At 39.5% G+C, this 15,071-nt stretch overlaps 1 protein-coding gene across 1 annotated transcript; it reads right to left on the reverse strand.

Annotated features, from left to right (window-relative positions):
• Nucleotides 1-3,983: 3,983 nt before the first annotated feature.
• Nucleotides 3,984-11,926, reverse strand: LOC128863032 (troponin C). Its single transcript, XM_054101927.1, has 3 exons — nucleotides 11,740-11,926; nucleotides 4,603-5,020; nucleotides 3,984-4,320 (listed from the first exon to the last, which is right to left on the reverse strand). The coding sequence occupies exons 1-3, from the start codon at nucleotides 11,740-11,742 to the stop codon at nucleotides 4,292-4,294; spliced, it is 450 nt and encodes a 149-aa protein (XP_053957902.1). The 5' UTR covers nucleotides 11,743-11,926; the 3' UTR covers nucleotides 3,984-4,291.
• Between the last annotated feature and the right edge of the window lie 3,145 nt (nucleotides 11,927-15,071).

Genomic DNA, 15,071 nt, shown 5'->3' on the forward strand with positions numbered 1-15,071 from the left:
GCAATGGAATGGAGAGAGCTAAGGGAAATCGCATTGCAGTGATTGCATTACAGAAGTGGGGTAAAAGTGCAAGTGAGATTTGTTTACCGCACGATCAATCGTTTTTCCCAAACGTCTGAAGTGACAGACAGAAAAAGAAGTGGTCGTCCTTGCGTGATTCGAACCAGAGCAGCCATAAAAGCCGTTCGAGAAAGAATTCGCAGAAATCCCTTTAGAAAGCGAAAATCATGTCCAGGGAAATGGATGCATCGATCCATGTCAAAACTATTTGGAGATGATCTTCACATGAAAGCTTGCCGCCGCTCAACAGATCAACTTTTGATAACGCGCTTGAAGAAAATTAGACTCGATAGATGCAAGCAGCTTCTTCTGTGGCACGCGGTCAACGGCCATGAAAATATTATTTTTACAGATGAGAAAATGCTCACTGTTGAAGAAGTTTTTAATAAGCAAAATGACAAATTCTATGCTAAAACTTCTAAAGTTGTAAAAAATGTTGTTCCAGGGGTTCAGCGTGACCACCAACCATCCTCCGTAATGGTTTGGTGGGGAGTGTCTTGTAAAGGTATTACATCTCTTTATTTCTGCGAAAAAGGGGTTCAGACCGTGGCAAAAGTGCACCAGGAGGAGTTGAGTAGTACTCTCTTCAATGGAGAGTGCTGGATTTTCTAGCCAGATTCCGCAACAACCCATAAGGCAAAGTCCACCCAATCACAGCTAAAAAACAATATTCATAGCCGCAGAAGATTGGCCGTCTGGAAGTCCAGATCTGAATCCAAAGGACTACAGTTTAGGTCAGAATTGAATTGAAATAAATTTCCAGTACGCCAAATCATGGAGAAAACCAATGAAAAACAACTCGATACGCACCACCTCTTCGTCGCGTTCAAAACCGCCTTTGATAGCTCGGATAGAAATCACCTCTATGCCGCTATGTCTGTGTTTGGTATCCCCGCAAAACTAATACGGTTGTGTAAGATGACGTTGCGCGCTACCACAAGCGCCGTCAGAATTGGAAGTAACCTCCCCGAGCCGTTCGATATCAAGCGAGGTTTCAGACAAGGCGATTCTCTATCTTGTGACTTTTTCAACCTCTTGCTGGAAAAAATCTTTCGTGCTGCCGAGCTGAACTACACTGGTATTATCTTTCATAAGAGTACCATGCTACTAGCATATGCCGACGACATCGATATTATCGGCAAAGCCAACTGCGCTGTATGCTCGGCATACTCCAGTTTAAAGAGTGAGGCGAGCAATGTGGAGGTTCCGGTGGATGAGGAACTCTTCGCGTCTTGGACAGTATGTCAGTGTTGACAACCAACAATTCGAAGTTGTGAAGGACTTTGTTTACCTTGGGACCAGTATTAATTATTAAATTAAATATTAAAGTAAATCAAACGGAGAATAACTCTTGCCAACAGGTGATACTTTGGGCTCAGTAGGCAACTGAGAAGTAGAGTTCTCTCTCGAAGTACTAAACTGGCACTCTACAAAACGATCATCATTCCCGTCCTAATATATGGCGCAGAAGCATGGGCGGTGTCAACAGCGGATGAGGGATTGAGAAATTGAAAATTTAAATTTGTAAAGGTCGAGCCAAGGACCATCAGGAGTTTTGGTGGCTCCTAAAACCCCCAGGCTTAAAAGCGCATTGCATTTAAAGCTCTGGAAAGGGGGTAGATAGTCAAGGAGGGAAGGAGAAAAGTATCAGAGAAAGAGATAAGAAAGAATAGAGACAGAGATAGAGATAGTTAGTCCTGTGAAAATTTTCCAGATTCTTTGGCAAATCTGTAAATATCCTCCAGTTTTAGAGAACGAATATTACTCATTCTCACGACATCGGAACTCAAAACTCGTAGCCGTGCTCTAGCAAAGGCAGGACACTCACAGAGAAAGTGCTCAGTGTTATCCGCCTTTTCCATGCATGACAGGCACATTGGGTCCTCAATGATTCCAATGGTGGTCATATGCTGGCCCCATGGGTTGTTTTAGTAGAAACTTTGACAGTTTTCTGTTCGGACTTGTCACAAAACACTTTGCAGTTCTGCAGCGTTCTAGACTGGATCATCGCTCTTTATGTAAATTGTAAACATAATCGCTGATCCAATTTATGATTCCTCCGGAATTGATTCCGATTATTGGCTCTAGCCCTTGTGGGGAAACCGCTGATCCACGGTTGGCCAATTCATCGGCAATTTCGTTTCCTTTAGCACCGGAGTGTCCTGGAACACATATAAGTACAAGCCTGTTTTGCCTTGCGACAGAATTGAGCTTCTTCTTACATTCTTGACCAATCTTTGAGGTTTGCTTCGCGTTCTCCAGGGCCTTCAGTGCAGCCCTCCAATCTGTTTCCCGCTCCATCTCCTCTCGATTATCCATTCAGCTACTTTCAGGATGGCAAAAAGGAAACAGTTGCCATTGGGAGCCTTCGAGAGAAAATTTTTACGTAAGATCTTTGTCCCCCTTCGCGTTAGTGAGGAGTACCGCGTACGGTGGAACAGCGAGTTGTATGAGCTATATAAGTTGTTGAGCGTGTAAAAATACAGGGGCTATGCTGGCTTGGCTATGTCGCCCGTATGAAAGCAGACGCTCCAGCAAGGCGAATTTACGACACGGTACCAAAAAAAGGAAGGTTTGAAAGAGGAAGACCACATCTCCGTTGGAAAGACCAAGTTCTGCAGGACCTGTCTTCGTTCGAGATTTCCAACTGGCACCAACGAGCGCAGGATAGAAAAAGCTGGCGCGCCATTTTGGATTCGGCCAAAACCGACACTCGGTTGTAGCGCCACACAAGCAAGCAAGTAAGACCATTTAAAATGAAAATATTTTTTTTTAATATTTATGTGATTAAATAAAACTTCTTCTTCTTAATTGGCGCCATCTTTATTCGCTGCGCTATGTCTATGTCGTCGTAAACCTCATACAGCTCATCGTTCCATCGTCTGCGATATTCGCTGTTGCCAACGTGCAAAGGTCCAAAAATCTTACGCAGAATCTTTCTCTCGAACACTCCAAGCGTCGCTTCATCGGATTTTGTCATCGTCAAAGCTTCTTCTTGTAGAGTGTTAGTTTTGTTCGTCGAGAGAGGACTTTACTGCTCAGTTGCCTACTTAGTCCAAAGAAGCACTTGTTGGCAAGAGAGATTCTACGTTGGATTTCAAGGCTGACATTGTTATCGGTGTTAATGCTGGTTCCTAAATAAACGAAGTTTTTTACAACCTCGAAATTATAACTGTCAACAATGACGTGGGTGCCGATACGCGAGTGCGCCGACTGTTTGTTTGAAGACAGGAAGTACTTCGTTTTGTCCTCGTTCACCACCAGACCCATTCGCTTTGCCTCCTTATCCAGTTTGAAGAAGGCAGAACTAACAACGCGGTTGCTAAGGCCGATGATGTCAATATCATCGGCATACGCCAACAATTGTACGCTCTTATAAAAAATTGTGCTTGAGCGATTAAGTTCTGCGGCTCGTACGATGCTCTCCAACATCAGGTTAAAGAAGTCACACGACAGCGAGTCACCCTGTCTGAATCCTCGTTTGATATCAAACGGCTTGGAGAGGTCCTTCCCAATTCTGACGACGCTGCTGGTGTTGAGCAACGTCATCTTGCAAAGCCGTATTAGTTTTGTGGGGATACCAAATTCAGACATCGATTAAATAAAACTAACTTCATTGAAAAAAATATAATAATTTTATATCTCTAACGGACTTCACTTGTAACAGAACTTATGGCAGAACTAACTATATTAGCTGCCTTAGGCCGTGAACTTTTCAGCTGGCCTCGTACGTCTGGCACAAAATTCATAGCCAAACGGTGCATGGAACACCAGGAAATGATTTCACTGCCATATTTTTATTTTTCATAAACAATTTTGTAATGATCGCAAGTACATAAAATTTTCTCACCATAACAATTCTCATCCACCAGCCACCTGTCGCTGCGGAATGGCCGAGGCAAATATTGAAATAAACCAGAACGCAAGTTTTTGGATCATTTTATTATGTAAAACCTAGCTAACGAGCGTTATATTTTATGTATTCCGAATACATTTAATTAATATCATTTTAATACACACATTTTGTAAAACAAAGACAACAACAAAACCATCAAAATCGATCCATAACTTTTTGTGTATTATTGCAGATGTCTGCCTCTGTTTCCCTCATCTACGAGGAGGAGTATTTCAAATTTATTTTATTGTAGTTGCACGATGTGTAGGTATGTATATATGCATGTATGTGCGTACGTGTATGTATGTATGTAGGTACTTGTAGGTGTAACAAAAATTAATCTCCAGTCATCATCTCCATGAATTCTGTAAAACAAATTAGTATGAAGAAAACAAATATTTGATTAATCGACAACAACAAAAATTAACATAGAACAAAAACAACAACAATCAAAAAAGTAATAATAAACACATTAGCACTAAGGCATCAAAATTGGCAACAGCTGCAAATACTTGTAGCTAGAAAATTCCACTTTCCGTAGATACTTGAATGATTAGCCAATAAATATTTAATTATCTTTCGAGAATTTCCATATGCCGACCAATTTATTAACTACATAAAATGCGTTTAACGACTTGACGACTCACCATCGAAATCTACAGTGCCCGAGCCGTCTGTGTCGATTTCCGCAATAATACCATCCAAATCACTTGAGGAGAGTTTATCATCTAAAGCCGCGAGAATTTCCTTCAATGTGGATGTGGTGATGTAACCGTTGCCCTCACGATCGTACAAGCGGAAGGCTTCTTTCAATTCCTTTTGTATGGCTTCGGTGTCCTCCTCTTCGAGGAAATGCGCCGCAATATTGCAGAATCCATCGAAGTTAACTTTGCCAGTGTCCTCGGGATCGTTTTCATCGACCAGATCTTGTAATTCGCTCTCCTCGAACATTTGACCCATACTATTGAGGATAGTTTTGAGGCGGAGTGTTTCAATGAAACCGGTTTTTTGGGTGTCGAACATTTGGAATGCCTTACGCATGATGTTCATATTCTCATCATCCTCCTGCGAATAAAGAAAGTGAGCGGGTAAAAAAAATTTGTTGAAGGAAATTTGTAAATATTCACATGAAAAAAAATTTTTGTTTTAGACGGCCATCGAGTGACTGTCATTCGGTTGGTCCCATTTCGAAGTTTATTGTTGGCATGAAATATGAGATGATGAAATAAGTATTTTGAATAGCGGTTAACCTACAGCAGACCGTAGCAAACCTATAAAAGCTATAGCATAAAACTATAAAAAAATCTCACTTTATAAGACAACATCTGGACGCATACCAAAAATTTGAGAAGAAGCTCAGCCTAATAAAGGACGGTATACATCTATGGCCGCCGTAGCCGAATGGGTTGGTGAGTGACTACCATTCGCAGTTCACAGTAGAACGTCGGTTCGAATCTCGGTGAAACACCGAAATTAAGAAAAACATTTTTCTAATAGCGGTCGCCCCTCGGCAGGCAATGGCAAACCTCCGAGTGTATTGCTGCCATGAAAAAAGCTCCTCATAAAAATATCTGCCGTTCGGAGTCGGTTGAAACTGTAGGTCCCTCCATTTGTGGAACAACATCAAGACGCACATAACAAATAGGAGGAGGAGCTCGGCTAAACACCCAAAAAAAAAAGGGTGCACGCGTCAATTATATATATACACCTATGTATATCTACTGACCTTTGACAAATCAACTTAAGTGATTTTAAGAGGTCAATGAGTTCTGATTTCAGAAAAACTTAGTATTTTATTGAAGTTTTATTACCTTTAAGCTGCGGCAATAAATGAATAATTTAATAAAGATTTCCACAAAAGCAAGACGCATTCATTAAAGCTGGTGGCACTAGACCAACAACAATGTTTTGTATGTTTGATTGCCAAAGCAAAGTATTGGCAAAGTAGAAAACAAAATATGAATTCGCCTTGTTTTATCCTGGGCTGACAGCCACATGGACACGGTGAAAGAATACGGCGAATAAACATCAGCTGACTTACCGATACTAGATTCGCCTTGTACAAAAGTAGACAATTTAGTGCCTGATAGAAAAAATGCTATGCACGTCGACTTGAGTTGTTTCATCAAAAGTACATAAATCAATATTATATGGGGTGCTTTTTAGCTGCATGAGAACTATCGATATCGATAACTATGGTTTGACAGCTGAGAACGCCAAACTGTGTTGACATTTCTGTTCAAAAAGCAGAGCAAAATCTGCTCTAACCCTAGATAAAAGTAATTTGAGGCGCTCTGTGGAGCACTTACAGGTCACTTTGCCTGTAATAAAAACTTTAACACAATAGGGTTATCTAGTACAAGATTATGCAGGTTCTGCTGTGATGACGAGGAGTCTATCGAACACTTAATCACCAACTGTGAGGCATTAGGCCACAGGAGACACAGAATCCTGGGCTCATACCTACTGGAGGAGGAAGGCCTACAACTGCTCCCTCCTAAGGAGCTGGTTCGATTCCTCGGTATACTCAATAATTATAATTAAGTAATTAGGGGCGCACAATAGATCAATCTGGTCGCAGTGCATAAAGGCCTTAGCCTAACCCGTACAACCAATACCATTCCCAAGATTTGGCAAGTCATCAAGGATCGTTTAACGCCGGAACAACGTTTCCAAATTGGGCAAATTTACTTTGAAAAAAAAAAAATATAATAAATAAATAAATCTGTTCGCGAAGTTCATAGAGCGAAGGCTTGAAGAAGACGCTCAAATATCGATTCGTCGTCGTTTCCCACCATTGGTGCCATTTGCTCTTCGACTTTGGAGGAAATTTTACGTACCGGTCCCGGCTTACGTACATATAAAATAGAGCTCATATAAGAATTGAAACCAAACGGCCATCGCTTGCGACGCATTTTTACTGATAGGACTAATTTAGTTTTATTATTCAGATTTATTGGAAAGAGTAGTAAAAAGTTTGCTGATAGAATGGACTATGTAACTCGTAGCCGCGACGGACATATGCGAGACATAAAAAAAATAAATGCTATGAAATTCTAGTAGATAATAAAAAAAATTCCAATAATATTTATGTTTTTTATTTTCACTTTAAACTCTCAAGTTCTTAAAAACAACACCCTATATGTGTAAGGTGAAGTAAAAAGTTCTACGATTTCGATTTTTTCTGTCCAATTTTCATTTCCCAGGAAATGGAATAAGTGTGGACATTTCGGTCTGACTCGACAATTTTCATGTTTTCATACACAATTTCAACGAAAGACGGAACAGAGTTTCAGATTTCATATTAACTTCATTTTTCTGTGTGTAATTCGATACTATGTGTGGTCTATAAACCGCTTTCTCTGACTTCTCACCTTGATCGTAGTACTATTGAAAAATGTCTCGGATCTCTTCTGTTTCGTCCTCATTTCGGAAGGCTTTGACATACAAATGTCTTCACCAATCACAAATATGTTAAAGAAGGTGATGGGAAGTGTAAAATCACCTTTAAATCGTAGTTTGGTATGACTCGTTGCGGTAGAGGCATCGTGAGATATGACTCACTAAATACATCTGGCGCAAAATGCTCAGAACTTTAGAGGTTAGATTGATGTGACTGCCGTCGATTACTACGACCCACTTAGGCTAAAGTCATAGGCCCATTAGTAAGCCACAATTTGGTTTGCTTATACTCAGTTTAGTTGGGTTGTCCTCCATGCCGAGCCAAGCAGTATTTCTTATGCATTTCATCAGGCATTTTACTCAATGCCGGACATCTAGTTTAAAGTACCTGAAAACTTTGTACTTTACATCAAAATCTGTCTGTAGTAAATGATGATGGATAAAACCAGGCTGGATTAGGTTAGATGCTCGACCTGAATGGGGAGACTCTAAATGGAAAAAGATACCAGAATACCGTATATTGTGATACCAATACAACTTCTTCAGCATCTTTGAAAAAGCACTGCCATCTTTTGCGCATGTTTTTCCGTAAGACAGTATGCCAGATCAATTCTGACGACAGTAACATAGATGAATCTCTTTTTTCTCAAGGTGTAGTTAGCTAGCGTTCGTTACTTGCCCTATTTAGACCATTTTTGCCGCAAAGTCGGGTTTTTATTCCTTCCTTCGCTAGGTTGTGTGGCATGCGGCATACCGCAGAATTCTTTTCCAGGTAGCATGAGCTTAGTTGTGCTTGGCCTTACACTTCATCCAACCTAGTGAGATGGATCCTGTTCTGCTTAGCTATCTCTTTAGAGATCGACTACAGCCTAGCGAAAGTTTGAAATTGAGCTTTAATTAGCCCATGGCTGTCATGAAATATGAAGACGTCTCCCCTCCTAGTAGTGGTGCTGTTTAGCTTCCATGTTAGCAGACACTTTAACTAGGAGATGCTTCAGTAAACAGGCTTTCTAAAGAAAACATTCTCTTTTAATCAGAGCAATTTCTCTTTGCAACGACACCTGTGAACTCTCAATAACAAAAGCTGAGTGGGCGAGCTCGAACTTTTTCATTTGTGCTGTTAAGCTTTAGTAAAATCGGCAGCAACGGTCCTTCTATAGTACTTCGACGATAATAAAAATCTTAATAGCAGTCAACATTATCATTAAACAAACTGAAAAGGATAATGACTACCGTGAAATACTAAAACGAAGAAACAGTTTTTTCTAATAGCGATCGCTCCTCGGCAGGCAATGGCAAATCTTCGAGTGTATTTCTGCTATGAAAAGGAGGAGCTCGGCCAAACGCCCAGAAACGGCGTACGTGCCAATTATATATGTATATAAAAAGAAGAAGATTTTATTGCTTTGCCGATTTGCGATAGGCGAGCTTCTGCTAAGCTTCAGCTAGCTGTATGGAAGAAACAATCGTTAACCCCTTATTGATACTTCTCATCCCGTAACACCCGACTAATCCAGCGAGTATCCTGCCAAAGGTGTGGGAAAAATGGAAAAATTGCACCTAAGACGCTCAAAAATCAAGGTTATGTTAACTGCTCTTTTCGATTATCGTGGTGTAGTGCGTTGTGAGCCCCTTCTGCCCGGCTAAGCTATTAACAAATCATACTATCTGGATTGGGTTCCACTTATAGTGAATAGGGTTTGCTTCGAAAATCAAAGTATGACCCAAAACTCGCTCTCACAAACGGTTGGATAGAAAAACGATTATCCCGGGCACAGAAGAATATTGATTGCAATTGGAGTTAGGTGATACTTACGGGATGAGTGTACTTTTATCTAAAAAAATGTCATAAAAGAGATTGGGCACAAAGAGGTGTGAGACTGGTTCAAGGGCACGGCTGTCTCTCCGTCAAAGTATTCGGTAGTTTGACAGCCTTCACTTGGCGGAAGTTTTGGGACTTCGAATTGAAATGAATGTTAAAATTTTATGAAAAATAAATTGCTGAAGAGTGGCTCTATGGGTATAATGTTGGGTAATGCTATAAAGGATTGCGGAAGAGTGCCGAGCAAATCTATGTATTAGGAGGATGCTGACAACTAGACATTGCAGGGAGCCCACGACGCAGAATGCCACGTTGCACGAAGCAGGGACTAGAGAGTGTGAAAAGAGGACAATGGCAGCTGTATTATGAATTAGCCACCGAATAACCCAGAGACCCCTACGGACGGAAATGGGTGAGCATTAATAAAGCTAAAGGCTTGGAGCAAAGCAATTCATTTTAACCTTTAAATTTATTTGGAGGATCCTGGATAAAAACATCTGGAGCATTTCGTTAAAAGTTGGCCTAGAAGATGGCAGATTGACTGATGATATACTGAAAACTTTTTGCATATTAAATGTATTAGGAATTTTTTATTAATATAAAATATGTGTAAATAAAAAAATTGAAAATGATATAAATATGCGTCTTTTTATTGGGTAGCAAAGCGTATAGTTTTCATGAAGAGACTGTGGAGCTTAGATTCAAATACATTTTGAATTTAACTGCTGCTGTTTTGGCTGATCTGGATAAAAAGTTAGTATATTGAATTTAAAATTAAGGAATTGAAAGTGTTCAATGTAAGTTAATTCGCTTAGCTATTATTATATATTTCGCGGATATTGCCGATTTAAATATCATACATCTGGTGAAGTATATCAGTAGCTTGAAGCGGCTAATTACGAACGTAAATTAGCTACCATCGACGTCGTCGTAAGTGCATGTCAGTCATCCTCTAATCCCAATATTTGTCAAAGTGGGCCCCTCGCAAGGGCAACCATTTAACCGAATCTAACCTAAGTTAATTCGCTTCGCACTCCAATCGATACAATTTAAAGGGCCACTTTCCTCTTACAGTTCACGCTGTATGAATTGATTTTAATTTTTATTTAATTAAAGACACTTGAACGCTGAAAAATAATGCAGTCTCTTAAGCTTGTTTACGATGTAACTAGTGGTTCCCTTGATTGTTCTGAACTTCTCGGGCAGATTAGTCTTAATAAACCTATAAAAGCTTTTCCTTTTCAAAATCGAGTTTATCTCCATTCGCCCACAGCTAAATTGAAGCACTTTTCTAGTGTAATAAAATTTCAAAAAAATTAAATCTTGATTTCTCATCTCCATCTCATCTCGGGTATTCACGATCGGTACGTTAGTTTATATGTATTGCAATTTTATGGGAGTTGTTATTTGTATACATAGAGTGTTTTTTTTATTGCTCAGAAAAAGTAGGCAAACATTTTACTAATCGAATGGACTACTCGTAGCCACCGCGGACATATGCCAGATATTATATTAAAAAAAATGATATGAAATTATCTCATAGATTATAAATCAAAAAAATGCATTCCAACAACAAAATTGTTGTTTTTTATTATCAGTTTAAGTTCTCAAGCTCTTGAACAACCCCCGTTATAACAAAATCTCAAAAAACCAAAATTTGATTTTTCGTCACCAAAATCGTCTGGTATGTACTGTTAGTTTATATTGCCCATTTAGAGGACTTTTTATTTACACATACATTAAATAATAAATAAATAATTGGAGCGTACACTTTTTGTTAGGTGTTTGGCCGAGCTCCTCCTTGTGGTGTGCGTCTTGTTGCTGCTCCACAAATGGAGCGACCTACACTTTTAAACCAACTCTGAATGGCAAATGGTTTTTATGACGAGCTTTTTCATGGCGAAAATACACTCGGAGGTTTCCCATTGCCTGCCGAGGGGCGGCTGCTATAAGAAAAAAATTTTCATACATCCGTTTTAAGTAAAATTGTACGAGTATATCTCTAGTATGTAAGATGTAATGATATTTCCCTGTTGTCCAAAGTATTGTCTTCTTGGGTGTGAAAAGTGAAAATTTTCGATTTTGTTTCTTTTAAATAGCGATCTTCCATCAGCATCAGCCGGGAAAGGCAAAGGGTCTTCCGGTAAAAAAACAAATTCTCATAAAATTTATCTGCTGCTTAAAAGTATCATAAAACTCTAAGGGCCTTTACTTTTCGCTTAAAATCTCAACGCATTAAAAGAGCAGCCACTCGTACAATTTGAAGCTTCATTTGCCGTTATGCAACATTTTTATGCTGTTAGGTAGGAAGCGGATTCTCTTTAACGTTTTTACAAAGTAAAGTTAAAGTAAGCGGCCGCTAGTCCTTATGCGTTATTTTAAATTTGAAATTTTTTTCAAAACAGATTTCAAAAACTTAAATTTTAAATGACTTCATATCATCATATCATATTTCTATTTCATATATATATGCATGTATGTATGTATGTATGCGTCTCAGCTTATCACTTATGCAATTTTATTTTCTCAATTCAATGCACATTTTCCACATTTTTATTACCATTTTGTTAAGTTGGTTTGATCAACGTCGACAAAAAATTAATAGAAATTGAACACTTCAACACCCTTTAGGGAATGGCCAATGGTTTAACTAAACCACACACACACACACTCGTCGTCTCTTGGTCTCGGCTTATCGCGTCGGCGATCACCACTTTCGCACTTCCACGGTGGTTGAGATTCGTTGATAAACTAAAACACTAAATGTGCAAAATCAATATTTATAACATTGTGCATGTGTATGTGTGTATGGATGTGTCCAAGTGAATATGCGAGTAAATGAGTGTGTATATGTACTTTTACTAGTACCTACTCATACGCCCCATTGGACAGTATATAATGGGAAAATTCATATACTCGCACAGTACACCTAGTAAACTATCCAATGAGCCAACCAACCAGCCAACAAATCTACCCATTCGTCCATCCATCCATCCTTCCGACCACCACAAACACTTGCGGCCACAACGGGGCATTGCTAATGCTTGCATATATATGTACATCCATACATACATACATACATACACATATGTATGCATGCACCCACATGCGCATATGTTATTCCTATGAATACACACACAACTCGTCTATTCATACTCGAAGGTACTTCAAGCAACACCACCAATATGGCCTCAACGCCCTGTCTGTCATTCCACCGACACTCATTTGCCAGCAGCAGTTCATCGCCAGCGCCATACACACTGACATGCCCCCACCACCCTTGCCAACTTTTGTCCAATCCACCTAGTCACCTACAATACCTAGCTATCTGCCCACTTAGTCACCGATCGCTTCCAATCCCCCAATCCATATTCAGAGGCACTGTATCTAACAGCGGATCATTCATTTTTGAGTGTGAATATTTAGTTGCCCAAAATTTTTAGTGTCTATGCGTTTATGTGCTATGGTTCCTTTTTGTTGTATTTGTAGTTGGCTTTTCCTTTTCTCTTGCTGTATTTCAGTTACATACATACATATATACATACAAAAAAATGTATATATTTAATTTTATTTTTCGTTTTGTATCCAAATTGTGTGCATTGGAATTTTTTGCGGCTACTGTTCATCATCAAATTTTCAATTTTTATTTTTTTTTGCACTCCGGCCACGCTTCACGTTCATGTTTGTTTTGTTGTTTTTGCTAATGCTCGTCTGCTCCACAGAGCTGGTGGTTGGCGTGGTATTGGTGCTGGTCGATTGTGTGTATGCGAGTGCCATTAACGTAATCTTTTTGGAGATCAAAAATAATTTTTTTAGCCACCCTCAAGTGGGTACGTAATATATTTTTATTCCCACACAGAATTTCTCTATTAATCAGATATTTATGTATGTATGTATGTATATTTGTGGAGCTGATCATTAGATAATGTAATAATTCAGCGCTCTTGTTTGCGAGGGCGGCTGTGCGCGTGCGGAAGTGATTGTTCGAATAGGAATTTTGCAAAGAACAAGAGGCAAATATTTCAGTTATGTCTCCCATGAGTTGACAATGTGTGCCAATGAGCACTGATTGTGTATTGGCATGTTGGAACATCATGATTCAAAGTTCAAGATCATTGATGCGAATACGCGAATTTTTTATATACATATATTTTCTATGAAATAGTCAATACGAAAGTCATTGAATGTCAAGAAGGAGGCGCAGAGCAGATATGGATTGTCAGCAGAGTATTTTCCTTCATTACACGTCATCGCTCTTTAAAGAATTGTGATGAAGCGTCATTGCTCAGTGTTAATAATTGGAACATCATCTATTTCCTTTTAAATCAGATTATATTTCATACTGACAGATATTTTGTGATGAAAAAAGTCACTGCAGCTCAGATCGTATGCACGCAGTATGAAATGCTTTGCGTTAAAAGCAATAATGTGGCTAAAGGACAACGCTGTGGCGGAAACTGATGGACTGCCTGAGAAACTATGCATTGTATGGCAGCTCCCCTGAGATATATTTAGTAGTTTGGGGAGAAAGATATCCATTATGTTCTCGATAGATGGCGCTAGGGATCGGTATCTCGTAAAGTATCGTTCAAACAATTTAAAGTTTATGCTTATTGTCAACATGATATCACATCATAAGTGTGGTTAGAGAGTGTTTTTGTTCTTAAAGCAGAGTGGCCGCTTTCAAAATGCAATATGGTGGTAAGGCAAGATATTGGTTGACGGATGCCCGGTGGAATTCGTCGAAAGCTTCTGCTACATCGGCTACACTATCACGGCAGACGGCGAAGCAGATAAAGATGTCAACTGCAGGCTAAACAAAGCAAGGGCGACTTTCGGGCGAATGCAAATCTCCAGGCGCACTAAACTACGAATATTCGGCTAATGCGTGAAGTCCGTATTGTTGTACGGTAGCGAAACATGGCTGGTCTCTAACACCATCACACAGAGGCTACAATCCTTCATAAACAAATGCCTCCACATCATCTGCAGAATATTATAGCCAAACACCATCAGTAACGACGCACTGTGGAGATTAGCGAACGAGGAACCCATCTTTAGGCAAATCAAACGCGAAAGTGGCGATGTATAGGTCACACATTGAGAAAACCAGATAGCATCACGAGAATGGCACTGAACTGGAACCCACAAGGGAGCAGAGGTCGCGGTCGACCAAAAAACACTTGGAGAATGTCGATGCTGCGCGAACTAGTAGATGCCGACATCTCATGGGACGGTGCAAAAACAACAGCACAGAACCGTGTACGATGGAAGAGTCTTGTCGAGGCACTATGCTCCCGAGAGGAGTAAACAAGGAAAAAAAAAAATTTCAAAATCTAATTAATAAAATTAAAGCATTTTTTTTAACATTTTTCGATAAATACAAATTTGCTCCCAAATTTTGAAAATTGAAAAAGACGAATCTATTACGGACACGCACACCAGAAGTAGGAAGAGGACGGCGGCCAAACACCCAAAAGGGGTTTAAGCACCAATTAGAGATAAATATATAGAACCTATACCCAGAGCTTTCCACCAAACTGGCGATGCGTATGATAAAATTGGTCGTATGACCGTCTTATAAAGGGTGATCAATTTAGAGACATCGGATTTTAAATTGAAATGAACGAAACTTCCAATTGATCGGACAATTTTTATATTTATTTTTTTAATTATTTTTATTAAATATTTTTTGTGTAGAATCATTGTCATTTATTTTTTAAAGATACTCGCTTTCAAATGTTGGTCGCAACTGCGCCGTATACGGCAATCCGTAAACACCAATTTTGAATGACTCGCGACTCGCTGGAGGACTTCGGTTGGTATTTCGTGAATAACTTTAGTAATGTTGGCTTCCAATGACTCAATCGAATTTGCATAAGCCCACAAATA

This window comes from Anastrepha ludens, chromosome 5 (assembly GCF_028408465.1).
Source record: "Anastrepha ludens isolate Willacy chromosome 5, idAnaLude1.1, whole genome shotgun sequence".
In the NCBI taxonomy this organism is placed as follows: domain Eukaryota; kingdom Metazoa; phylum Arthropoda; class Insecta; order Diptera; family Tephritidae; genus Anastrepha; species Anastrepha ludens.

Excerpts from the sequence above, each read along its gene's own strand:
- LOC128863032 (XM_054101927.1), bottom strand. Across the intron at positions 4,321-4,602 it reads GGGCACTGTAGATTTCGATG|AATTCATGGAGATGATGACT; the intron begins GTGAGTCGTCAA and ends TTTGTTTTACAG.